This window comes from Phyllostomus discolor, chromosome 2 (assembly GCF_004126475.2).
Source record: "Phyllostomus discolor isolate MPI-MPIP mPhyDis1 chromosome 2, mPhyDis1.pri.v3, whole genome shotgun sequence".
Lineage (NCBI taxonomy): Eukaryota > Metazoa > Chordata > Mammalia > Chiroptera > Phyllostomidae > Phyllostomus > Phyllostomus discolor.
This window is the reverse complement of record NC_040904.2, coordinates 30,761,984-30,789,365: the sequence shown is the minus strand read 5'-3', so window position 1 is coordinate 30,789,365 and position 27,382 is coordinate 30,761,984. Positions and strand designations below refer to the sequence as shown.

General features: G+C 36.9%; 1 protein-coding gene and 1 pseudogene across 1 annotated transcript in view; one reads left to right on the top strand and one right to left on the bottom strand.

The window, feature by feature from the left end:
- ZBBX (zinc finger B-box domain containing) overlaps positions 1–27,382 on the top strand; it is a 106,844-nt gene that overhangs the window by 40,390 nt on the left and 39,072 nt on the right. Inside the window, 3 exon segments of the mRNA XM_028504917.2 lie at positions 5,878–6,036; positions 11,587–11,761; positions 20,306–20,426. Coding sequence (XP_028360718.2) covers positions 5,878–6,036; positions 11,587–11,761; positions 20,306–20,426 — 455 coding nt within the window.
- On the bottom strand, positions 20,900–23,999 carry LOC114490645 (annotated as a pseudogene).

Below are 27,382 nucleotides of genomic sequence, written 5' to 3'. Positions count from 1 at the left end.
CCAAATATGAGGCTATACATTAGGGCAATGCTTGCTACATAAAAGGACCCCTTAATCTCAGTGTCTTAAAATGGTAAAAGTTTAATTTTTACTCACCTAAGAGTTCAATAGGGATGTATATTCTTAAGATATCTTCCCTCTTAAGAAATGATTTAGTGACTTTTACCTTACCATTTACTATATTTGATATGTTACTTCCAAGGTCACCATACATTTTTTTTTACCAAGCTTGCTGAACAGTAAACAGGGTAGAGAAGGCAGCCTGTTTGTTACCACCTTGCCATTGGAAGGGAAACTCATTGCTATTTCTCCCATGCAGTAAACTGTTACAGAACTCTATCATATCCAAGGGGAGGACCCACCTAGGTGGAGAGATGTACCTAACAATTAGTTGTCAATTCTTCTCTGGAGTGAGTATGGGAGATTGGGTCTAGGGGACAGGAAACTGCAAGTTATTAACATGTATAATGTATTTTTACATAACAAGGAATTTATAAATATTATAAAATAGCATGTGATAGTACTGTAGTTTCTTTAAGATTTATTTATTCATTTAGTTTTAGAGAGAGGAAATTTTTAGAGAGAGAGAAAGAGAGGGAGAGAAATATCAGTGTGTGGTTGCCTCTCATGTGTCACCTGCTGAGGACCTGGCCTGCAACCCAGGCATGTGCCCTGAATGGGAATCAAACTGGCAATGCTTTGGTTTGCAGGCCAGTGCTCAATCCACAGAGCCACACCAGCCAGGGCAGTACTGTGGTTTCTAATCTTATTGATTTTGTTAAATTATATACCTCTTTGTGAAGAGATGGATGGTTTAAGTTTATTCTATAATTCTACTCTTAAAGGGTACTTTTAACTTGGTTGTTTGAAAGATAATTTTTTCAAAGTTCATGTTACCCCTTGAATCCTCCCAAATATGTAAATGAAAGAGAAGGTGAGACTTCTGGCAAGATGGAGGCATAGGTGGATGCGCTGTACCCCCACGTACAACCAAGATTAGAACAACAACAATTTAGAGGCAGGATAACACCCAGAACTGACAGAGAATTTATCTGAATGGAAGTCAGACAGCCAAGAAGTTGAAGTAGACCCGTTCATCCAGACCGGTAGGAGGGGTGGAGACAAGCAGCAGCCGGGCTCACCGAGAACAGGGAGAACTTGGCACAGAGGACAATCAGGAGCGCGTGAGCCATCTGTAGGCTATCCAGGGCACGCAGGATCGCAGCGCATGGACCCTGAGTACACAAGCGGCAACTGGCGGACCCAGTGAGGCTGCGATTGTGAAGCAGGGCAGAGCACGCAGCCCATGATCCCAGGGAGGGGACTGGGATCCCGGGAGAGCAGAGCTACCACCATTGTTCCCTCCCACCCCTGCCCCCACATACAATGTCACAACCTAGCAACTGGGGTACCCAGCCCTGGTGAACACCTAAGGGTCTGCCCCTCACTGTAACAGGATCAACATGTCTCAAACAGAAAAACAGATCAATGCCTCAGGGCTCATCCTTTTGAGCAACCAAGGGATTGCCAATCTATCAGATGCACAGTTCAAAACACTGGTGATCAGGAAGCTCACAGAATTGGTTGATTTTAGGCGCAAATTAGATGAAAAAATGCAGGTTACCATAAAAGAGATGAAGGAAGATGTACGGAAAACCAATAGGGATGGGAAGGAAACTGGGACTCAAAACAATAGAGTGGACCAGAAGGAAGAAAAAACCCAGCAGGAAAGAATGAAGAAATAAGAATTCAAAAAAACGAGGAGAAGCTTAGGAACCTCCAGGACATCTTTAAACATTCCAACATCTGAATTATCGGGGTACCAGAAGGGGAAGAAGAAAAGCAACAGATTGAGTATGTATTTGAACAAATAATAAAGGAGAACTTCCCCCAGTCCGGCTAAAGAAATAGACTTCCAGGAAATCCAGGAAGCTCAGAGAGCCCCAAAGAAGTTGGACCCAAGAAAAAACACATCAAGGCACATCATAATTACATTAGTCAAGGTAATAATGAAGGAGAGAATCCTAGAAGCAGCAAGAGATAAGGGGACAGTCACCTACAAAGGAATTCCCATCAGACTGTCAGCTGACTTCTCAAGAGATCTTACAAGCAAGAAGGGGCTGGAAAGAAGTATTCCAAGTCATGAAAGATAAGGACCTATATCCCAGATTACTCTATCCAGCAAAGCTTTCATTTAGAATGGAAGGTCAGATAAAGTGCTTCTCAGATAAGGTCAAGTTAAAGGAGTTCATCATCAATAAACCCTTATTTTATGAAATGTTAAAGGGACTTATCTAAGAAAAGAAGATAAAGAAAAGACATGTATAGTAAAAGGACAGCAAACTCACAATTATTAACAATCACACCTAAAGCAAAACCAAAAGAAACTAAGAAAACAATTAGAACAGAAACAGAACCACAGAAATGGAGATCACATGGAGGGTTAGCATCAGGGGAGTGGGAGGAGGAGAAATGGGGAAAAGGTACAGAGAATAAGTAGCATAGATTGTAGGTTGAAAATAGATAGGGGGAGGGTAAGAATTGTATGGGAAATGTAGAAGCTAAAGAACTTATAAGTATGACACATGGACATGACTAAAGGGGGGGATATGGGTGGGAGAGGGGTATAGGGTGGAGGGGAGTGAAGGGGGGAAAATGGGACAACTGTAATAGCATAATCAATAAAATATATTAAAAAAAGAAAGTGAAAAAAATAATAAGTGTTAATTGAAAAAAAAAGAAAGAGAAGAGCAGAAAGGACATCTTTATTCCTTCATTTTTCTAGTGCGTGCTGAAACATGAAAATAAGCAAAATAAACTAAAAACAAAATTTGAGCCTGGCTAGCGTAGCTCAGTGGATTGAGAGTGGGCCGCGAACCAAAGCATCGTAGGTTCAATTCTCAGTCAGGGCACATGCCTAGGTTGCAGGCCACGGCCCCCAGCAACCACACATTGATGTTTCTCTCTCTCTCTCTTTCTCCTTCCCTTCCCTCTCTAAAAGTAAATAAATAAAATCTTTTTAAAAATTTGAAAAATTTACCTTAGATTCAAGAAATCAGAAGTAAAGCACATTTTCTGTGTTACCATAATTCAGGAGGGGAAAGGATTAGGTTAGAAGAAGAAAAACCTTGCTTCTAAATCAAGCCCTGGCATTTTGTGTCCATTGGCTTTGACCTGAGCTTTGTGAGCTCGGGTTTTCTTTTCTAAGTAGTGGGGAATCAAAGTGTCTGCTCTCTCTCCTGAAATGACTATTTTAAGAAAATGAAAAATAAAGTCAACATATACACTTTTAAAACCAAGGAAAGTGCCCTGGCTGGTGTAGCTCAGTGGATTGAGTGTTGGCTGTGAACCAAAGTATTGCAGGTTCAATTCCCAGTCAGGGTACATGCCTGGGTTGCAGGCCATGACCCCCAGCAACTGCACATTAATGTTTCCCTCTCTAAAAATAAATAAATAAAATCTTAAAAAAACAAGGAAAGTAATATTTAAATATATGATTTTCAGGAGAAAATTTATTTATCCTGAATTAACATAATGTTAAGATATCCAGATAACAGCATTCCATTTTATCAATTATCCATGATGGGTATATATTTTTTAGTAGTAAGCAATGTAAGAATAAAATCATTTTTGGCCATTTCATATTCTTTTAAAATGCTCCCTTGAAATATCATAAAAATTGTTGTAACATTGATAGGAAGATTCATTTTAGGACAGGAATAATCTTTCTTTTGTATGTAAATAAATATACATACCTGAATGATAATTCTATCATAATTTTATATAAAATTAGTATCATTTTTTATTTTAACATTTGATAAAATGAAAACTGGATATTTTAACTACTTTTGAAATCAACAGACCTTTATTTCCTGAAATTTAAAAATCAGGCTTAGACTGGACTATTCTGTTTAAAAAATATTTACTAAAAATATAGGTATTTCTGGGAGAATAAAGCACTACCATAGGCATAAATTTTTTTCTTTTCTTTTCTTTTCTCTCACCTTCTTTTCATTTTTTCTTGTTAAACCAACTGTGTATAGCTCCAATCTATAAATAATAAAATGCACCTCTCATTGCTATGTGCTCATTATTTTAAAATTGTGGTAAAATCCAAATAACATAAGTGTTCCCATCTTAATCATTTTTTAGTGTACAGTTCCACAGTGTTAAGTATAATGAGTAGTAAACAAGCCATAGAGATCTAACACACAGTATAGTGAATATGCACAATAATGGGCTATAATTATGAATTTCTTTGTAAAAAAAAAAGGGCCACATAGGTCTAAATGGACTTTTAGTTGACCAGTGGAGATCTGGAGCAGATACCACAGGTCTGAATGTACACAGCAATATATGTGCATGGGTCACATTAGCCATTTTTTTGTATATAACTTACTGATTCAGTGTGAAGTAACACTAGTTAATTTGACATTTACAAATTTATTTCAGAATTGGGTTGAATCTTAACAAATTTAAAAAAGGCCATGCTGGAAAGTTTCCATGTAATATTAGCTATTTAAATAGATAACTAGGTGAAAATTTAAAAATAGGAATATTTTCATTGAAAAGTACAAAAGGATTCTTGCTGATCCTTGCTGGAGATTTCCTCCATTTTGAGGATATTTGCTAGGAAGTAAGACCTGCTACTTTTGTTCATAACATGAGGCTCTGAGAGCGCCACTGAAGGACCTACATCTTCCCCCGGAAATCATTTGGTTGAAGCTCAGATGGCATCCACAGTCCTGCAGTGTCCTTGTGCAGACCAGAGTAGCTCTTATAGGAGACTCCTCAGAGAATAGGGCCTTCCTGAGATTTGCCTATTCCTTTTCAGCCACTTAGAAGAAGGCATGTGTAAAGGTTTTTTGAATTACATTTCTCAATCATTCATTTTACTTCTGGAATCCTTCTGCTCCCTCCCCCCCCACACATCCTATTTTTACCACGTGTTATTTCCCAGGCATGATGGTAGCTATTCCAAGATTTAAGAAGACATATTTTCTTATGTGAGCTTATGTGCTATCACAGAATAGTTAGATACCAAAAGATGATATAAAATCAGTACTGTACATGTTGGTAGAGATCTACCCAGGATTGAAGAGGTTACAGAGAGTGGGTGCCTCACAGGCTGGGAAAGGAAGACAGGCAAAGGTTCCTAGGCATGACAGTAACTTGGGACAAGGCCAGGAAGAGAAGGGGAAGTCTGCCAGGCAAAGAAGACAGTGGAGGATGAGGGCCTTCCTGATAACTGAAACTCAGCAAAGGCACGGCATGTGGAGAAACTTGGCGTGCACTGGGGAGCTACAGGTAGACACACTTCCTGATCTCCACTTTTTAGATAGTTAATATGTTCTAAATATGTTTTTATCACCAAGGAATACTTACCACTGCTTATTCAGACTTCTACTAGATTAGCTATATTTAGTTCTTTGGCCGTGGTGTGCATAAAATAACATCTATTTGTTTGGGGTTGACGTAGTGGGAAGGCTATGAGTCAGAATTATATACTCCTGGGGTCACTTCCCAGCTCTGCCACCCACTCATTATGTTACCAAGGACAGATTAGTAAAACACTCAGAGCTTTTGTTTCTTTACCCTGAAACAGAGGTAAAAATAGATACACTATACAGTTGACTTTAGGATTAAATAACATGTTTTTAAGACAGTTAAAATAGTATGAGTCTAAACTAGCCCCTCAAAAGATTGGCAGCTTTTACTATTATATTGGCTGGTGTAAATGCCAATTTGTATTTTTAAATATTAAATAAAACATTGAATTTAGTATTCATAGAATAATAAAAGTATTATTTTTTGTATCTAAGTTACTGAGGCTTATATATTAGGCTTTTAAGTCATGTTTTGTTTCATTTTTAACAGGCAAAATCTCAAATATTAACCAATGTATTGGATGTTGCCCATCAGTTTATAAAGGAAATTAATCCCAATGAACCCAAAAGAGAAAATCATTCTACAAAAGAGGCCAGTAAAATCCAGCATAAACCTCAATCACCTCTTCTGCAGGGGAGTATCTCTGAGGTAAGCAGAAGGAAATATAATAGACATTTTCTGTCATATATGGTCATGGAGATTGTCATGCATATACTTAACTGGAGATGCAGAATTTTGCAGATTATTTTATCACATTGTTGTTGAATATGAATTTGTTTTTTATTAATCAAAAACCTGTTGACTATAAAGATCCCTTTAAGAGATTGCTTTGATTCCACTGAACACTGAATTTTTGATGAATGATCTTTTGCCCATGTGGCTTTCTGGGCATTTCCACCATGTCAGGAAATAAATGAGTATTTGAGGAACATAAAAGTAGATAACACAGTGCAATATAATGATTTTATATTAATCAGAACTTCAGACAGGCTAAAAATACAAAATCTTGCCAAATGTTTTGGTGACAGTAAATCTCCCAGTTGTTTAAAATTGGATTTATGACAAATGTTGGTGGTTATTGAGATTGATTACTGATCCCACAATGTATGAGATAAGTTTTCACCAGCTCATGTCCATATTTTTATAATAGACTTGTTATATTGATTTTTTAGCAAAAAGCAAACTTCCTCAGATTTTGATCTATGTAGTAATCTTTATTCTTTTAGGTGTCACTCACCTTTTCATTGCAGTTCAGAAATAGTGTATAACCTGCCCAAAGTCACACAGCTTGTTACTTGGTGACCGAGTGAGGCTTGAACTTCATCAGTCTGTTGAGTTCCATGCTCATAGAATATTAAAAAAAAATGCTCTATGTTAGTGGGACCTCTTTTCACCAGAGGAACTATGCTTGAATTGTCCAGGAAAGTTGGCATATTTCAATGGATTTCATGTTCTAATAGACCCGCCATGGGTGTTTGTGAGGAATCGCTGAACAAGTCAAAACCTCTTGGTTATAATAATGATATATTGAAGACTGACAGTGTGCCAGACACTGTCCTAAATATTTCACCTGTAATATCTACTCTTGTTCTTTCTTAACTCTTTATTCTAGATGATAAAATAATGGCAAAAATCAATTTTTGTAAAGCACCCAAGGAATTATTGATAGTGGAATTTATAGTTGAATCCAGATTTTCTGATTTCAAATTACTTGCTTTTAACTGCTACTCAAAGACTGTGGTTTAAGATTGTTCCTTCATGCCTGTCATTTTATCTACTTTATGCTATAGGTAATAATAGTGGTAAATCAACAACTAAAATTTGTTAAATACCTGATACTAGGCATTATGCTTAATTTTTTATCTGCCTTATCTTACTCAGTAATCACAATAACCATATGTTTTGCATTATTATTACTTCACTTAACTGATAGGGACAGTGGAGGTTAAGTAAGTAGCCCTACTGAAAAGCTATAAAGTTTATTGCTTTGCCTAGACTTCTAATCCCTACAATAAATGTTTTCTCTTGCCCACATAAGTAACTGATGTATAGAACCTCCACCCCTTGTCTTAAGAGCCTTTAATCAGTGGTTTCATCTAGGAGTATATATTTAATCAACTAGAGAAATGTTAGAGAAACACACAGAAATGAATTTAGTACCTCTGTGGGTCGGGTCCAGATGTGAGGGTTTAACACCTGCTCAGTGATTCTGGTGAGTATTCTTGGTTGGGAGTCCCTGCTATTGACTCACAGGTGCGCACCTGTCTGTAGCGCATGCACTGAACAGATGTCCCCTCACCTGTGTGTGTGGTACTTTTCTGTGTTGAAGAGCGGTGGTTCTCCAACTGTAATGAGCATCAGAAGGAGTGGCTGTGTATTCCTGGTTTGCCGCTCAAATTTTGATTTTTTTCACATGTGGGTTCCAGCCCAGGAATCCCATTTTTAATTAGCCTACCTAGCAATTCCAAAGCCTGGAAGGGTCAAAATGGAGCTAATGCCTAATATCTGTCTTAGGACTTTGCTTATGGATTCAGGCCACTGGACATTCTCTGAAAAGGGTGCAGTTAATGAGAGAGCTTTGAAATACTGGCCCTCATTTTCCTATAGCTTTCATAACTTCTAGCTATTTGCTTAGTCATTTTGATCCTCTGTTTCTTCTTCCTGAAAGTGGGGATATGTGTGTAAAACACACATATCCAGAATTATCTTCTGGAGGGGGTGCCCCTTGTAGTATAGGCTTCCTGCCAAGTGAAGTGTTCTGGGAACCCATATGTATCAGTGTACTAGCTGGTAGTGTTGTGAGAAGCTGCGTTTGGTTTCAGGGAGTTTTTTTGAAGACTCTTTCAATGTGTTTGCCCATTTATTGAAGGCTGATTTATGGGTGTACCTGCCTACACCGTGCTGAGTTTTCCTCAGTTTTTGACCAAAAACAGCACAACCCCATGACCCATCCTCTCCACTCACTCCATTTCACACCAAATGACTTTTTTTGCTTGTCTGTTTCCCTGGATGAAAAAAAAATCCTCAAATGGAAACATTTTGCCAATGTGGAAGAGGTGAAACAAAAAAATGGCAGAAGTACTGGCATCAAAATAGATGGGCTCAAAACTGTTTTGAGCAGTGTGAAAAAATGTCTTGATGGGTGTACTGTATCAAATGAAGACCACTTTGAAGGTGGCTGAAGTTTAAACATGTAAGAATAAATACATAATTTTTTATAAATAAATTCCATTTTTGGGTCCCCCGTATACCCACACACACACACATGCATGTCTGTATATATGCATATATGTGTATATGTGCACACACATATTTATACATATGCATAGGTATGTATATGTATATACATATAAAAAGTGGGATAAACATATCTTGCAGGGAAGGATATCATTTGACCCATAGGGGTAATGTTGTACAGTACTGCTTCTTCACATTTTCCAGCCCTTTCAGAATTGGGCAGGGTCATGTTGGGTGCTGAGTGCAAGTGACATGACAGTTCTGGGCTGAAACAATTAAGAGCCAAAGCACAATCCACTGGCTTTTTCCTATCCTGCCACCACTATGTGGAAGGCAAGTAATCCAAAGGCAGAGCTATAAAATGCAAACATCTTATGTCAGTGATTTATTGATTGGAAAGGAGCTGCCCCGCAGAGCTCCTGGAATGACTGCACACTTAAACCATTTTATACTAAACACTGAGTTTTCAATGCTTCTTCCTTAGTGCAGTATACATGCATGTACATGCATACACTCACACGTTACTTACCGGATACCCGTAATTACCTTCCAACATACTTCTAAAACTCAGTATTTTCAAACCAAGTTCACTATTTCTCCTCCACAACCTATAGATATTCCTGTTGGCATCAGCCTATCTTCCAGCTTCCCAGGCTGACAAGAACAGTTGTTCTCTGTAGTCCTTTTTCTTCCGCCTCTGCACACCCACTCAGTTATGGTGTCCCGTGCAGTCTACCATCTAAAAACTCTCTTTAATGTTTGGCCATTTCTATTCTTATTGTTATCCCAAATACTGAAGTTAGGTTTTAAAGTAAAAAAAGGTTTATAGAGTGTAAATTTCATTTCATTCTCTCCCCTTCTAAAATCAATAATGTTTCCAATTTTGTATGTAATTATTGAAACCAATAAATATCACTATGCTTTGCATATTGCTCTTCAAACATGCCTTCTAAACCTATCAAAATATTTTGATATCTTTAAAAGGACATTCTAAAACCTCATTCTATATAGTGGCTATTAAAGACTTCATTTTTTGGACTTTTAAAAATCTGATTTCCATGGATAAGCATTTACACTGTTTCAGTTTTTGCCAGTACAAACTGTAGAATAAAGAATAATTTGGAAAAATGTTTGTCATAAATATGTATATTTACATAATAAATTCCTGAAATTACTAAGTGAAGGGCATTATGCATGTGTAATGTTGATATTTCCAAATGGCTGAAACATTTCCGTTGGTTTCCTTGCATCCATACTCACTATTCCCCGATTTCTCTCTTTCCCACAAAATTCCGTGGAATTCTTCAGTGGTTTTGTGTTCCCAATAAGTTTAAGCCTAACTTACTCTGTGTGGCAGGCAGGATTCTTCAAGATCTTCCCCTGTTTGTCTTTCTGCTCTTTATATTTTTTCATATCCCACTTTTCACTATAACAGTATAAACTACTTATGTTTTCATGTGCTTGTGCTTTTTGACTCCCTGTCTTAATCTATGTATCACTCCCTCTCTGGTGTCCTGCCCCTGCCACTGTCTGCCCATAGAGTTCTTATTCATCTGAGTTCAATACCTGCTCCGTGCACCTGTTTCTGTTGTGGCCTTACTAACCCGTGTTTCTGTGGCCAACAACTAGCATGGTATCTGGCAGGTTCTCAGACCCTTTTTCTTTATATTAAAATTTTTATACACTTATTTAATGATCTTCTCTCAATTGTACTCTAACAATCTACATGTTTACCTTTCAATTAAGGACTGAACATAAACATAAAATATTCTACTCTTGTATCTAGAAGATATACAGTGGAGTTTAGCACTTGGATATCAGTATAGGTAATCCACATTTGATAATTCCACATTGGTGTGGAATTTATCTTTCTTTAGTTTCCTAACTTGGATGTTTTCTGTGATTCGGTGAATAATTGCCAAATCCTACCTGTCTTTTCTTTTGTGTGTTCACAGTGGGTCTATATTTTGTACTGAATTCATCCTTTCCCCATCATTATGCTAAGAAGCAGGCATTGTTTCATATGCGTTTATTTATTCATTTGTTCAACTAACATTATGAGCACCCCTTTGTGCCACGCATAGCTCTGGGCACTGAGGGGAAAATGCCCTGATTTTTTTTACATTCCAATGGGGAGAGGGATACAGTAAACAAATAAACATGTAGAGAAATTCACACCGAGTTGTTATTTCGAGAAAAATAAAGCAGATAAGGGATTATGAAGAGTGTGTGTGGGGGAAGAGTCTATATTCTTAAGGTCACTAGCTGGGTCATCGCTTACCTTCTGAGTAGGTGACATCTCAGTGGAGACAAGGAAATTCTTGGAATGGCCGTGTGGAGATACAGAGAAGGTTCATTCCTTCCAGGCTTTGGGTACAGCTAGTGCAAGGCCCTATGGCAGCAGTGTACAGTGTGGGTTCCCAGAACCACAAGAATTTAAGTTTGTCTGGAGCAGGGTGAGTGAAGGGGAGAAAAGAAGGAAATGAAGTAGAAGGCAAGGAGTATGAGGTTGTGAAGCCCCGTGTAAGTCCTAGTAGGACCTGGGGGCTTCATAGAGAGTCATTGGAAGGTTTTGAGCAGAGGCCTGACATGATCAGACTGACATGGTATAAAACGGCTCTTTCTGCTCTGAGGAGCTTGCAGGAGCAGGAGATTGGAGAAGTAGGAGGGTCACACCCAAGGCTCTTGTCACTTTCCAGGGAGAACACCAGTGAATGGCATAATGATAAATCCTCACTTCTGTAGGCTCCAGTTTTAATACCTTCTGAAGAGACCGTTTATGATTGCTGATACACAGCTTTAAAGAAATGAGTAAAGCATGTAAAGAAGCACAACTTTAAAACACTCTATTTTGAGTTTAAAAAATGTGTGATTTCTAATGCCTCACAATTAATGCTACCTGCATTTTAAGATACAGAATATTTAGAAAAGCATACTTAGATACATTTTTAATTGGTTTAGATGGACGTTTCAATAACACAAAAAGGAGAACGTACAAACCCAAGAGATAGGCCCCTGCGTGAAGGGTCATTCGACGAAGAAGCTTCTGCCCAGTCCTTTCAGGGAGGTTTAAAGGAATGGAGAACTGGACATCATTCTAAAAATGAGAAGCAGAACTCACCTGCAGCAAAACCAGGTATCGCTATTTCTATAAAATAAATGTTGTAAAATAAAGCTGAACTTACTTATCTCCGTTCCCCATGAATATAAATGCGATGTTCAAAACTATTAACATTGGGATAGCAGTTTGATATAACTTCTCAAAATAATATTCACTGTATGACCACTGGCTAGTGGTTTATAGAGTGGTTTATATTTGTAGAAACCCTGCATTGGGAACTGGGGATGTTTGTGCTTGTTTCCTATGTAAATTCAGGCTCTCAGATGAATAGAGAATTGGTTTCTTTCAGCTCCCCTTCTCCTAGCAGAAGGTTTTTGTCAGGAAAACTATTTCTTTATGGGATTGTAATTACAACACATGAAACAGGAGGGCCTGTGAGGTAGGGAAGGAAATAATTTTTTTATATGTGTCTTGAAAAATATGTTTCAAATGCTGCCATGAACTTCAGGGGAGAATTGATTTGTCTTCTGTTTTCCAAGAAATACTTCCTGTATTTATTTTTCTTTGATGATTTTCACACCTATTTCCTAGACGCTGAAGAACTGGATGACTGAAGTGTACAGTATCTTTGCTTTGAGTTTCTCAGTATCTCTTGAGGAATATCATACTTGTAAAAGTATTTGATTTATTAATTTTATTACTCAGAATCTTGTAAGGACTTCCAGTTGCTTTTCATTAAAAATAAAGTGTTAGATAATAAATTTCAATAATGTATCTTAGTTGACAGCATCCAACTTTATTATTTTTATTTTATCATTTTTCAGTGGGGACCCTCCTTATTATTCCTCCTTTATAACTCAGCACAATTTCTAACATCAAGGTATCATATACCATCTTCCCATTAGAACTGGATTTTTACTAAATATATTTCTCTCCTTGAAATATTTTTTCTTACATTTTTCTGATGCATTAATTTTGTTCATATTTCTAAGATTCTATTTGTATACTTTCTTTATTATGTGCCTCAATATAATATTGATTGACTATGTTTTTATGTACTTTTTATTTTAACTTTCATACTTTGATGTACTTTTTACTTTTCTACTTTGAAAGAGACTAAGTCTTTCATGGAAATATCTTTTTGATTGTCTACTTGAAAGACATAGGATTTAAAGCAAAAAAAGGACTGACTTGATAAATCAGATTAGGTCAGGGAAGTCCAAAAATCACTTAAATTAAAAAAATTATTTTTCAGTTACATTTTATGTTCAGTATTAATTAGTATTAATTTCAGGTGTACAGCATAGAAAAAGCATATACTTTGCAAAGTGTTCCCTCTGATATTTCCAGCACCCACATGGCACCACACATAGTTATTACAATATTATTGACTATATTTGTTGTGTTGTATTTTATATTCCCATGACTATTTTGTAACTACCAGTTTATTCTCTTAATTCCATCACCTTTTCCATTCAGTTCTCCAACCCTGCTCCCCTCTGGCAACTATCAGTCTGTCCTCTGTGTGTGTGAGTCTGTTTCAATTTTGTGAGAAATCATACAGTATTTGTCTTTCTCTGATTCATTTATTTCACTTACTATAATACTCTCTAGATCCATTTATGCAAATGGTAAGATTTCATTCTTTTTTTATGACCAAGTAATATTTCATTATACATATGTGTAGCACAATTTTTTATCCAATCATCTATCGATGAACACTTGGGTTGCTTTCATATCTTGGCTATTGTAAATTACACTGCAATGAACATAAGGGTGAATATACTCTTTTGAATTAGTGTGTTGGTTTTATTCAGGTATGTACCCAGAAATAGAATCACTAGGTCATTAGGTAGTTCCATTTTTAATTTTTTGATCATTCTCCACGCTGTTTTCATTGTGGCTACATCAGCCTGCATTCCCACCAACAGTGCATGAGGGTTCCTTTTCTCCGCATTCTTACCACAACCTGTTGTTTGTGGATTTTCTGATGATAGCCATTTTGACAGGTTTAAAGTGATATCTCATTGTAGAGAAACTACTTAAAAATATTGTCTCTTACAGTAAAAATAACTAAATTATAAAATCAATATCATGATTATTTTTAATGACTTGATTATAACAAAAAAGTTACCAAGAAGAAAATATAAATAACCTAATCTTACAATATGGTGGTAGCCAGTGTTAACATGTTGGTAAATATTTTTTGACAGACACGGTTACACACACAGGAGAATACGTGAGGTAACACTATATATGCTATTTGTTAACTTTTTACTTAGATTGTGTTGTAGACACCTTTTGATATAAATGCCTATATTAAATACATCATTATTTATAACTGTTGCTTAGTATTCCGTATGCCATGATTTACTTAATCAGGCCTTTACTGGTGGATATTGTTCCTAATTCTCACTGTTATAACAAAAGTTATGATGACCATCTTAGCTATTTATGTATTTGTATAATTGCCTTAAAATACATTTCTAAATGTAGAACTGTTGTATCAGTGTTGATTTATTTTATGAAATTTTGATGAATATAATCAAATTGTCTTGTAAAAAAACTACTGTTACTTTTATGTGTATTACCAATGTGAGATGACTTATTTCTCCATATTTTCTAGTCCCTTAACTTTAGCTAATTTGATGAACATTAAATGTTTATCATTTAGCTGAATTTTTCTGTTTACTTGTGAAATATAATTGGCTATTTTAATTTTTTGGTAAATAGATTTTGTTCTTATTATTTGCTATTATTTAGGTATAAGTAGTATTTTAAACATTAGGGTTATAAAGGATCCCTTTCTTGTAATCAATTCTTTCAACAAATAATGTATTCTTTCAACAGATAATGAGTACACATTATATGCTCTGTGGGAAAGTGATGTGCAAAAGCAGTCACAATCTATTCTGGAACTTGTAGTCAGGTAGAGGTGACAAAATCAATCAAATGACCCACATAAGCTGGAGAAGCGCCAAAGCCTGCACCAAGTGAAAATTACCATCCACTGAAGAAGTTGCAGTATCTTGTCAATTTGTATCACATAAGTCTGTGAAGAAGGCAGAGGAAGAGATTTTTAGGAGTGTTAGATTAAGGAAAATAACAAATAAGAATACTTCAGGTTGGATTTATCAATATAGATGTACTCATACAAGATATGGGCTTTAACGTGCTCAAGCACTTTAGCAATGGCATTAACCATTTGCTAGGTTGGTTAATTTTAGCGTGGACTTGATTTTGCAGTTAATGACAGAGAGATGCTGCAAGTTCCCTGATACTTTGTTGAGAAAGAATGTTGAAGGCACTGAGAGATAGGTGGGAAGGTTGGAATGGATAGTGTGCAGCCTCCTCAGTCATCTTTAACTCTGCCTCTAAGAGGGCCCAGAGGACCCTCTCATCACCAAGGGGTTGAGCATTGGACTCCTGTAAAAAGGTTTGTTGTGGTGGAAGATAATTGTGGATGGAGATGCTTTAATGGAGTTGAACTGCTTGATTTCAAAGGAATTGTGGCAACCTGGAAGAGTAGAGGCCAGGTGTCGGCACATACTCATCAAAGTTGTGGTAGAAAAATTATCAAAATTAATATCAGGGATGAGCAGTAAATAGATTGCTTCATTCAATTCATAGAGATCTGTGATGCTAATTAGGGTACCCAAGAATAAAAAAAGCTATAGAGTCTTCTGTTTTACCTGTGTAAGTAGCGAATTTCTATCTAATGGCAGGGAACCAACTGGAGCCACTATATTGGAGATTTGGAGTTTTTATGAAGTTCCCAGACCTAAGCCAATCCACATATGTGTATTCTCTTAAATGAGATAGAGGGAGAGTCCTTTTACCTGCTATTGTATTGTGGTTATAGGGGTACACTAAGTATCCTTCAAGCCTTCACTGTAGAATTTATGGGTATTTTCCAGGATAAGCATGCAATGAGGAAATGCAGTACACCTTCAGACGGGTTATTAGATTCTGACTCCGAACTTATACTTATCCCTAAAGACCTTAAGTACCAGCATAGGCCACCAATCATCAGTCTTAAGGACTTAAGGAAGTGAAGTGATAGATAAAGTCTTGTCTGGATTCTGTCTCATAGTGGTTGTATTGGTACTGTGAGATGATTATGTGGTTATTTTCCAAGTCCTGAATATGTATTGGCAATAGATATGATTAATAACATGCAGAATCCCTATACTGGTAACTTGACCTGTAGCATAAAGGTTGTTATGGTATTATATGAGTAGAAGACCCTAGAACTCTCTTCTTCCCCTATCAACTTCCATGCTAAAATAGCATTCCAGGAGCAACAAAACATTTCTTGGGATTACAGAGATTAATGCCAACATAAAGGACTTGAAAGATTCAGGAAAACTTCTTTTCATTATATTTCTATTTAACTTTCCTCTGTGGTGCAAAAGCCAATGAATGGTTTTGGAGAATGACCATGGGTTTTAGCAAACTTGATTAGATAAGGATGATGCCTATCACAGTTGCTTTTCTGGATGCAGTGAAAATCAACATGTTCTCTGTGGTTGAGTGGGCAGCTATTGACCCAGTATAGGGGTAAGGGCTGGTAAGTGTTTTCTGTAAAGGGACAGATGATAAATAGTTTAGCCTTTGAGGGCCATTCAGAAGCTCACAATTCTGCCATTGCTGCGCGAAAGCAGACGAAGACAATACATAAACAAATGAGAGTGGCTATGTTCCATTAAATCCCTGTTTATGGACACCAACATTTGAATTTCATACAATGTTTACAAATCACAATATGTTATTATTCTTTGTTTTTTTTCCAACCATTAAAACATAAAAGCCACTCTTAGCTCAAAGGCCATGCAAAGCAATTAGTGGATCATATTTGGTCTGTAGGCTGTAGTTTGCTGATCTTTGACCTATGAAACGTATTCTTTCCTATTTCTATTAATAAAGATAATGAGAAATAATTTGAGTTCATGTGGCAGGGATAACAGTACACCTTCACACTTTCACTCCAGACCTATACTAGCGCTCCTGAAGGACCTCGATGGTCTTCTGTTGCAAAAACGATGATGTTTGCACGTTATGTTGATGGCAAGGTGCTAAGGAGATTTGGTGAATAGGCAGCATCTGGTACAGGATGATTTTATTTCACCTTGTCTACAATGGATGGGGCTGTGATTTGTCCACATGAGAAAATGTACATATTTTAGATATGGATTTGCCTTCCCTGCCTGTAGGATGCCTGCCAACAGAAGCCTTATTTGTCACTGTGGTATCTCACACATTTGTCTCAAACCAAAACACTCAGTTTATTATGAAATAGATATAGCAATTAGCTCCTAGCCCTGGAATTTGCTGATCTTACCATGTGTAGTGTTTCCAGAAGCAGTTTTCTTGATAGTGTTCTGGGATGCCCTGCTGAAGGTCCAGTATGGGTCTCAGCACAGAAACAACTGTCCTATGAAGCCGGGTGCTTTTTCTATAGGGTGCTATATGTTATATGAAACTCCAGCCATGCTTTCATTAAACAAGTGGCTGAGATTACCCATGGGCATTTTGAGTCTCAGCATCAATAGCAAGGGGCGTTGTACAACTATGCTGGTTGAGCTTAAGACCCAAAGAACCATTGTGATGTTACAACATGATGAAGAAAAGATAGACTTCATATGGAAATCATTCAATAACACATGTAATAATCTGTAATCAGTGATAGTGTTCATTGTGCAAATGTGGCAACCCAATGAAGAGAGGGCTTGTATGGTTTTGGATCCTTTGGGCCTGAAGCTTTGAGTCAATCCTCCAGGTAAAGGTGTTGGCAGACAGTAAGGTGAACATGGAGTGAGTGGAGAAAGAAGGAGGCTATGGTAATCAAATCAACTTGGGCTTCATAACCAGCTTCAAAATTCCGACCAAAGCAGCTATGGTTTATGATGAGTAATTGTTTTTTCCTCCTCTTTCTTTTTTGAAGCCTTATATGCTGTGTACTACCAGTATCTAACATTGTAATTTAGGTTTCACTTGGGAGTATCACTGAATTGGAAATTGAACACTTCCCATGATACAAAGTGCCTATAGAACCTTGTGTTTTCCCTGTCCTTCAGACATGAATTTTTTCTTTTCTTTCCTTTTTTTTCGAGAGAGAGAGATAGATAGATAGATAGAGAGAGAGAGATGATTATTTAGATTTGAAATAAGTAGACCCTTTCCAGATCCATTATCTTCCATTTCTGCCTTCCTCTGTGACCAGAAGGTTAAACTCTAGATTTTACATCACCTGAGCTGCTTTGTTCTCTGGTTTCTAGTTGGGTTTGGCCAATCTGAGACACTAACAAAACACTGAAGGGTGAGAAAAAGGAGGTAGAGGCATTTACTCTCCTTTTCCTTGTTGATATGCTGAGATTTTGCAGTGACTTCATTCTCTATCCACGTTATTAGGATCACTCAGATAAACTCTCTTCCACAGCCATTACTTTCAATGACTTTCTACAACAGTTCTCTTACTTAGTCCCCTCAAACCTAGCTTTCCACTCTTTCTTTTTTTCTCTTTTTTAAAATTAATTTATTTATTTTTAGAGGGAGGGTTAGGGAGGGAGAAAGAGAGAGTGAGGAATATTAATGTGTGGTTGCCCCTCATGCACCCCCGACTGGGGACTTGTCCCATGACCCAGGCATGTGCCCTGACTGGGAATCAAACTTTGGTTTGTAGGAAGGCACTCAATCCACTGAGCCACACCAGCCAGGACCCCTTAGCTGTAACAAGTGATTATTAGTTAGTCTCTTCATTTGACCTTCTTTAAATTACCCCTTTAAGTTTTTGTTGTTGTTGTCAGGACTCTGAGATGCAGACAATTAGAAAAAGGATTTCTAAGAAACCAAGATTTGAGTTGAGTCTATAGCGTAAGTTGGAGAATGGGGACAGAGAGTAGCATGTGCAAACACCCTATGATGGAAGGAAGCATATAGTGTTAATAGGCCTGAAGATCAGTGGGTGTGGCTGAACCTTAGATAGCAAAGGGCAATATTTTAGCATAATAGTCTAGAAAGGAACTGCATCTTCAGATGTAGAGAAGACAAACTTGTAGAGAAGATATAGATTGGCATAGAGATAGGTAGAAAATTTGTAAAGGCATTATCATTAAAACCAATGGAAGACAGTGTTTTATTATCAAGAAGTGAGGTCAACAGTGTGGTTGCTGTGGAGAAATCATTAAGATGAGGACCTTTGTTGACATAATATGTGATTTTTATTCGCCCCACAGTATTGTATGTGTGATTATCTGTGTGTATTATATGTATGTATTTGTAAGAATTTTCCTTTTCCTAAGATATTAAGTAGATGCAAAGGAACATTTATAAAATTTATATAGCTTATAAAGAAAAACAAAACAGTAAGCACCTGTTCTCTCCCCTCTTCCTTTCTCTCTAAGTGATTATCAGTAGCCTGAGTTGTAGTTTTCCACTCCCTTGATTTTCTTGCAGTTTATTGCCTGTGTGTAAACAACACAATATTAAATTTGCATGTATTGGAATATTAGGTAAGTGGAAAGCTAGTATATGAATTCTTTTGCAACTTGTTTATTTCACTGAATATTATTTACTGCTATTTATCCATCCATATGTGCATAATTGTATTTCATTCATTTTCACTGCTTAATATTCCTCTGGTATATGAATACAGCACTGTTTACCTTTTTGAATGTGGATGGGTGTTTGAGTTGGCTCTCATTTTTGCCATTATGAATGATGCTATTGTGGATATTCCATTGTGTAGTCAGGTCTCCTGGAACACATGCATGTGCATTTCTAGGATGTCTATTCCTGGGCGTGTCGCTGGGTCATTGGGTGTGCATGGCTTCAACTACACTAGAGAAAACCAATTACTTACCTAAGTGTTTGTAGCAGTTTACACTCTCAGCTGCAGTGTATAAAATGTTTGGTTGCTTCCTATTATCACCAACACTTAAATAGTCAGATTTTAAAAGTTTTGTTGGTCTGAGGGAGATGACATGGTATGTCTAATTTGTGTAACTCATTATAAATGACACTGAGTATTTTTTCATATGTTTCTTCACCATTTAGCTTAGTAATTATACTTTGAATTTCCAAGTTCTGTAGTTATTTCTTTCCCAGAAATCTTCGTCAGTTTTAAACATCCCTGAATAGCAGTTTTAATTTGGTAGTACTTCAGAAACATCTTAAGCATCTGGAAGTAAATAGCCATGTAGCTATAAATTCACAAAGACAGTTGTTTCCTCCAGGTGCCATTCTGAGTTATTTATTTTCTGTTTCCCATAATGTGTAAATATTGTCAGTGGCTATAATACATACCTCCATGTTTGTGTGTGTTTATAGAATATATAATGAATCTATTTGCATTTATTTTTAGCATCTAAATGAATTAGTTGCTTTTAAAAACTTTGTGAATCATCAGGTTCTTTTATTTCAAGGGATTATTGAAGAAAACTGTCTATACAGTCATTTAATAAGTCATCAATATTGAACACTTTTGCATTATTTAAACCTAGAACTATTGATTATAAATAAATATCAGAGAATATTTGGTAAGTTCTGTATCTTGAGAGAAGTTATGATAATTTGTAGAGTAGGTTACACTGAGTATGTATGTCATGTTTATTGTTACAGACTCTTTGGAAGAATGTGAAGTACAAACCAATTTGAAAATTTGGAGAGAACCACTTAACATTGAATTTAAAGAAGATAGTATATCCTACATGGAAAAATTATGGCTTAAAAAACACAGAAGGTATTCTCTGAATTTTTGCATTATTAATAAGAAATATAAAAGCTATTTATGATTTTGCTAGTGTGACATGCTTTTTGGTAGCTTCATATTTGCATAAATACTTTTAATGCAATATTAAATTCCCATAAAGCTTCTACTGTTCTAATAAGAATTTTAATTCTATTTATGTATGTGATACATCATTAGTTTAGGGTTTCCTTGAGAAATGTAAATGCAAATGTGGGGAAAAGGCACACAACAGTATAAAATTAATGAATAATAGCAAAATCGTATGATAAATGAAAGACTACTTTGAGAAGGTAGTGCTCTCAGACATTTGAAATTAGCATAAACTTTTGAGGCTATATTTTTCAGAATGTACTTTTAAGTTTAATTAGACCTTTAATTTTATATTTTTATTAATAGTATTCAAATATATTTTATTCAAAGATTATTATCATTAGATTCACCATTTTATAAATTATTTAAAATTTAACATTAAATATTAATAAACAACATTTATTTTTCACAGATCTTAAGACTGGGAAGTCCAAGATAAAGGTGCCAGCAAATTCAGTGTCTGGAGACTTCCTGGTTCATAGATGCCCATCTCCTCATTGTGTGCTCATACGCAGATAGGACTAGGGTCTTTCTCAGGCCTCTACTATAGGGCACTAATCCCATTCATGAAGGCTCTACTCTCATGACCTAATCTCCTCCCAAAGGCCTCACCTCCTACTACTGTCACCTTGGAGGTTAGGATTTCAACACACCAATTTTGGAGGAGCACAGACATTCAGAACAGAGTTTTCTGCTCCTGGTCCCCTAAAGGTCATGTCCTACTTTCATGCAAAATATGTCCATCTCATTTCAATAGCCCTAAAGTTCTTAACTCATTCCAGAACCAAAAGTCTGAAGTCCACATTCTTATCTACAAACCATCTAAATCAAATATGGGTAAGACTGAATATACGATTCATTCAGAGGCAAATTGCTTTCTGTCAATCTGTGAAATCAAACATATGTGCTTCCAAAATACAGTGGTGAGACAGATAGAGGATAGATATTCCCATTCTAAAAGGGAGAAACAGGAAAGAAGAAACAGGTCCTGAGCTACTTAGCAACCCAAGAGGACAAATTCTATTATATCTCAAGTCTTGAGAATTATCCCTTTGGTTGATACCCTGCCCTCCAGACCCACTGGGATGGAGGTCCTACCTTCTAGACATACTAGAGCAGGGATCCAGCCTTCTGGAAACACTGTGGCTGAAATCCTGCCCCTGTAGCTTTGCTGGACAGAGATTGAGCCCCAAAGTCTCTGTGTGGCTTTGGCCTCTGGCTCTGGGTGGCCTCATTCCTATTGTGGCTCTGTGCTGGGTCACATGCCTATGACTCTCTAGTGCTAGAATCTGGTGCCTCTTCTGTTGGAGGGTCATGGGGATAGCCTTGTCCCTACAGTTTCCCTAGGTATTGCTCTCTCTGCAGCAACCAGGAGCTCTCTTGTTTTTTGATGGGAGGGATAGTCCTGATGGTTTCTGAATTGCCTTCTGGGTCATTCTTCTGTTGTATTGGACAATAGGTCATGGCTTCTGTTTAGATGGCTGACTAATCTCCCTGTCACATGATCCTTTGGTCCTATCCTTCCTGTTCTCTCCTGAGTAGGGTCTTTCATTCTTTTCCATATAGGTAGGCTGAGAATGTTCCAAAGTTGTAAGTTTTGCTTTTCTTTTGATTAATAATTCTGCCTTTAAGTAATTTCTCTCTTCTTGCATTTTCCTATGAGCTGATGCGAGAAACCAGGACTCTTCTTTAACACTGCTTAGAAATTGCCTCAGCCGTATATGCAATTTCTGTTTTTTTTTTAACTGCCACTTTATTATAAGATGGTGGAATTAATTACAAATTTAAATTATAACTTGGCAGTCTTTAGTCAGGTACCAAATTTTGTTAAAAGCAAACTGCTTATTCAAAAGTGATCATGGAACAGTAAGAAGTACAAGAAACATTTTTGGCCAATAGATTGTTTTAGTTCTGTCACTAGAAGAAACTCATTCTTTTCATTTTTAGGTGGGGTAAACTGCGCTGCAGTACAGAAAGCTTTGGTCACAGCCTAGTCCCCATTTAGTCAAGTGTTTCTAGCTGTGGCAACCTGGGTAGATTCATTTACAGAACTGCCTGTGCTTGAGTCTTCATTGCAAGCAGTTTTAGATCTGTGGTGTACTTGGCGATTGTCTCCTTTTTCTGCTCTCCAGAGATGCTCTGCACCTGGTGTTTCTTCACCCGTTTTATCATGTGCTCTTGTTCCTTCCAACGCATCACATTCTGCACAGAGATATGGTAGTCCAGGTTATTCTTTACCTCCTTGTGTACTCTCTGCAGCCATTCCCAGTGAGTAACCTCCAAGGCCATCACCATGTTATTCCTCTAGACATCATCAAACAGGTAATGGGACTTTTGAACCAGTGCCTGCTAGGACTTCTCCAAATCAATTGCGCCTTGGATGTTTTTTATGGAAACTTGTTTCACTTCTAATTGGGCAGTTTTTTGCTTATCGAGTTTATCAGTAAATTCCCCAACTGAAGTACCATATTTTCTAGTTACATAGGTAAACAACCCTGTTGTTGATACAGCAGAAATGGCCTCTGGACTAACCACATATATTTTGTTGGTTAGAAAATATAGCATAAGCCCGATTCCGAGTACATAGGGTACTATTACACTGGTTTTAGGATAAAGGAACTGGAAGAATTTCTCAGGGATCAGTCCATAACAAACTTTTCCTCCATATTTGGGGAGAGGTGGTACAGGGGCAGGACTTGGTTGCCCGGTGTGAAAGATCCTTGTTGCCTGCAATACTTCTGGACCGAGGATGGCTGTGTTCTTGAGGGAGGGGCCAGCGATGGCAGCAGCAGAAAGTACCACTTGAGCCCTGGCTGGTGTGGCTCAGTGGATTGAGCACCGGACTGCAAAGCAAAGGGTCGTTAGTTTGATTTTCAGTCAGGGCACATGCCTGGGTTGTAGGCCAGGTCCCTGGTGAGGGGCAAGCGAGAGGCAACCACACAGTGATGTTTCTCTCCCTTTCTTTCTCATTTCCTTTCCCTCTCTCTGAAAATAAATAAATAAAATCTTACAAAAAAAAAAAAGAAAGTACTGCTTGAGACAGCATGCTCAACAAGGGTCCGCTTGGCAGTCTTGGGGTCCCAGTGACCTGGATAAGAGAGTCTGTCAGGGACAGGAGCAAGATGGTCGCTCTCATACATGTAATTCCAATACTCACAAACTCTACCTTTCATAAAACCCTAGGAGAGAAAATACAATTCAGCCAAGTTCTTTGCCAGTTTACTAACAGTGATTGCCTTTCTTCCATTGTCTAATAACATGTTTCTCATTTCCATCTGATACCTCAAAATGGCATTTACCATCCATATTTCTACTGACATTCTGTCCAAGATTACTTAGGCATTTTCTGAGAAGACTGTCTTTTTCTACAGCTCTCTTCTTTTCTTTCTGAGCCCTCACCAGAATTGTCTTTAAAGATCCATTTAGAGCAACGTAACCTTTTTCTAGCATGGACTTCAAACCTTTTCTACCCATTACTCAGTTCCAAAATTTGTTCCTTATTTTTAAAAAGTATTTATTATAGCATCACTCTCCTGATACCAGTTTTTGTCTTTGTCTATTGAGATGTTATAACAGAATACTGCAGAATGGATGGTTTATAAACAAAAACCTCTATTTCTTAGAGTTGTGAAGATTAGGAAGTCCAAGATCAAGATTCAGAGTCTGATGAAAGTCTGCTTTCTGATTGGTAGGTGGTTGTGGTTGTCTTTTTGTTATTCTCAGATGGTGGACTCTGCCTTAATGACCAAATCACCCCAAAGTCCCCACCTCCTAATATAATCACATGTAGGATTTCAACCTTTGAATTTTAGGGGGACACAAATATTCACATCATATTAATTAATAAATATTTTAGGGAGATACTTTGAGATGATGCAAAATCCTGCTTTTCCTTACATTATCATTTACTAGTTCTAGCATTTGTCAGAGGATTTTCCTGCAGCACCTATATTGCTCTCTGCTCTGTTGGCAATTTTTCTATGTCTTTCATTTCTTTTACATTTATTATTGGAATTCCTCCAGGAAGGGTATCCATTTATTCATTCAATTGGTTACTTATGTGAACTCACAAATATTTATTTTTTTGATTCAAATCTGATACTATTCTTTATTTTGTGACTCAAATAGTTTCTGCTTTAACCATTGAGACTCTTGTAGGTTGATGTCTCTCTTCTTTCAACGTGGCTTTTGTTTGTCAGTTGGTTTGCTTTGAGTATTTCTTCATTTTTATGGCATTCAAGGTGTATTTATCTGTCCTAACTCAGAAATCATTTCTCCAAAGAATCATGACTACTATTGTTGGAGAATCATATTCAGAAACCAGTGTCTGGGCTCTAGCTGTGCCCATTGCTGCACAGACGTCACAGGCCCTAGGCCTTCTCAGAGAACATCTAGGAGAAAAAGTGCATACTTTAAACATGAGTTTACTCTCATACCTCCAGCCCTAAACCAGAATCATGTGGTTTATTACATTCTCTCTTTGCTTATTTGTAGTTTCTTTCACCTACAGTGTGAGAATTCTGGCTATTATTACCTATGATGCATTTATTAATTTATAACCTTCAGTATATGTATAGAGTGGTTTCAGAATTACTAACATCGCTGTGAGAAAAAATTCCGCAACTAGAGTGCATTGTTGTGTACAGTTAGCCTGCTGTCTCCAGGCACAGAGTTGTTTTCCAAAGTTGCTCAGGCCATGATACGCATTTCTTTCCCACCTCCTTTAGAGTGATTTTACCATTTATCAATTACTTTTAAATATTTTGACTGGCATAAACTCATGTATGGTTCTATGGGTTTTTACCAATGCCTGGAATCATGGGTTTACCATAGTACCAAACAGCACAATTCCATCACCTTGACATTTGCTCATGCTTCCCCTTTGTAGTCAGCTCTTCTTCCCCAGCCTATGGCAACCATTGGTCTGTTTCCATCCTTATACAATTGCCTTTTCCTGATTGTTGTGTAACTGAAATTGTGCAGTATGTGGCCTTTGTGTCCTTCATTTAAAATTCAGACATATTCTTGAGTGAATCAAAATCTATTCATTTTTATTGTGGAGTATTGTTTCATCACTGGAATATAAAGTTCATCTATGTAAATGTTGAAATATATTCTGGTGTGCCCTGACTGGTTTGGCTCTGTGGGTTGGGTATCATACTGCAAACTGATAGGTTGCCAGTTCAATTCCTGGTCAGGGCACATGCCTGGGTTGCATTTCAGGTTCTCATTTGGGAGCGTGCAAGAAGCAAACAGTGGATTCTTTCTCCTTCCCTTACCCTCCCTTTAAAAATAAATAAATACAATCTTTTTCTTAAAAAAAGAAAAATATACTGATTTCTGTTTTTTTTTTTTTTGTAATTACGGCTAAATCTGTTATAAATATCTGCATATAGGTTTTTGTTTGCATATAGGTTTTTAATTTCCTGGGTAAATATCTGAGACTGGATTGGCTAAGTTATATGGTAAGTGTATGTTTGTCTTTCTGAGAAATAGCCAAACTGTCTTCCATAAGACTGCATAGTTTTGCATTCCTTCCTGCAGCCTAGGAGTGTTCTAGTTGCTCTCCATTCTTGCCAGCGCCTGGTAATTTCAGGTTCTTTTTCTTTCAGTGATTACTTTATTAGGATTGTAGTTGTATCGCATTGTGGTTTATTGGCAGGGTTTTAAGTTCATTAATATCCTATTTTAGTTATTCCTATGTAGCTACTGTTTAAGTTTTATATGTCTCTTTTAAAGTATGATGCCTGTAACAGTCCTTCAAGTGTGAAATTCAGTGGTGTGTACCTGTCCATTGCCTCCTTTTAGTTTAAGAATTATTACCGAAAAGTAACATCAAGTTCTCTTATCTTTTATGGTGGGCATTCTTTGATGCCTTTCATACTGAATTTGTTATTCAATAAAAGAAGCACAATTTTTTTATTTAGTGACCACCATCATTTGTGCTTGGACACATGCAAAAACCTTTATTTAATCTTGGGCACATGAAGTCCTGAGCTATGCTGAATGCTGAGTATCGGCAAATTTTCTTATTAGAAAATAATGGTTAGTGAACGTATTTGCTGCAGTCTTATTTCCAGTTAATGTTTTTTAAATACTGATCATTTCTTTTGAGTTAATACTTTATGTCTTAATTTCAGATGCTAGTACAGAGCAATCCATTTGTAATTTACAAGTTTGTGATTGTAAATTGATTATAGCATTTCTGATGCTGTGCTTCTGAAGAGTTTCCCATGTTGATAATGATGATCATGGTTAAGATTTTATCCCTGCCTATCATTGGCATGTTTCATAACAGGTTTATGAACATATGTTCCATCACATTTTGTTTTTGCATTTCTTTTATGATTTGAATAACTTTTTGTATATTATATGCAACCAATATAGAAGTGTTGACAGATCTTACTATATCTTAATGTCTCCAGTAGATCTTTAAAATTCTAGGAAAGTTTCATGAAAGGAAGCATATGATTTGAATTTAGAGTATTTTAAGGGTAAATATTAGTAATTAGCTGGTTATCCCACTCAAATTCCCCTACTCTTTTTATTACCTTTAATTATCAGTTTCAGTTGATTATCAGAAGTACCCAGGGCAAGTTTTTTGAATACTGATTCCTCTACCTAAACCCAGAAGAATCTCAGAATCAGTGTTTTAAAGGATGGATATGAGATTGCATTTAAAAATTATCTTCCTTGATGACTGGGGGGCAAACAGCCTAATAAATTCACAGAATACCTTTAGAACCACTCATCACACATTTTCCCAAATGAATTAGTCAATGTTCAATTTAAATTTTTAGGTAATCCTATTTTAAAATACCCTATATATTTATCCTTTATTTATGTGGCTTGATCTT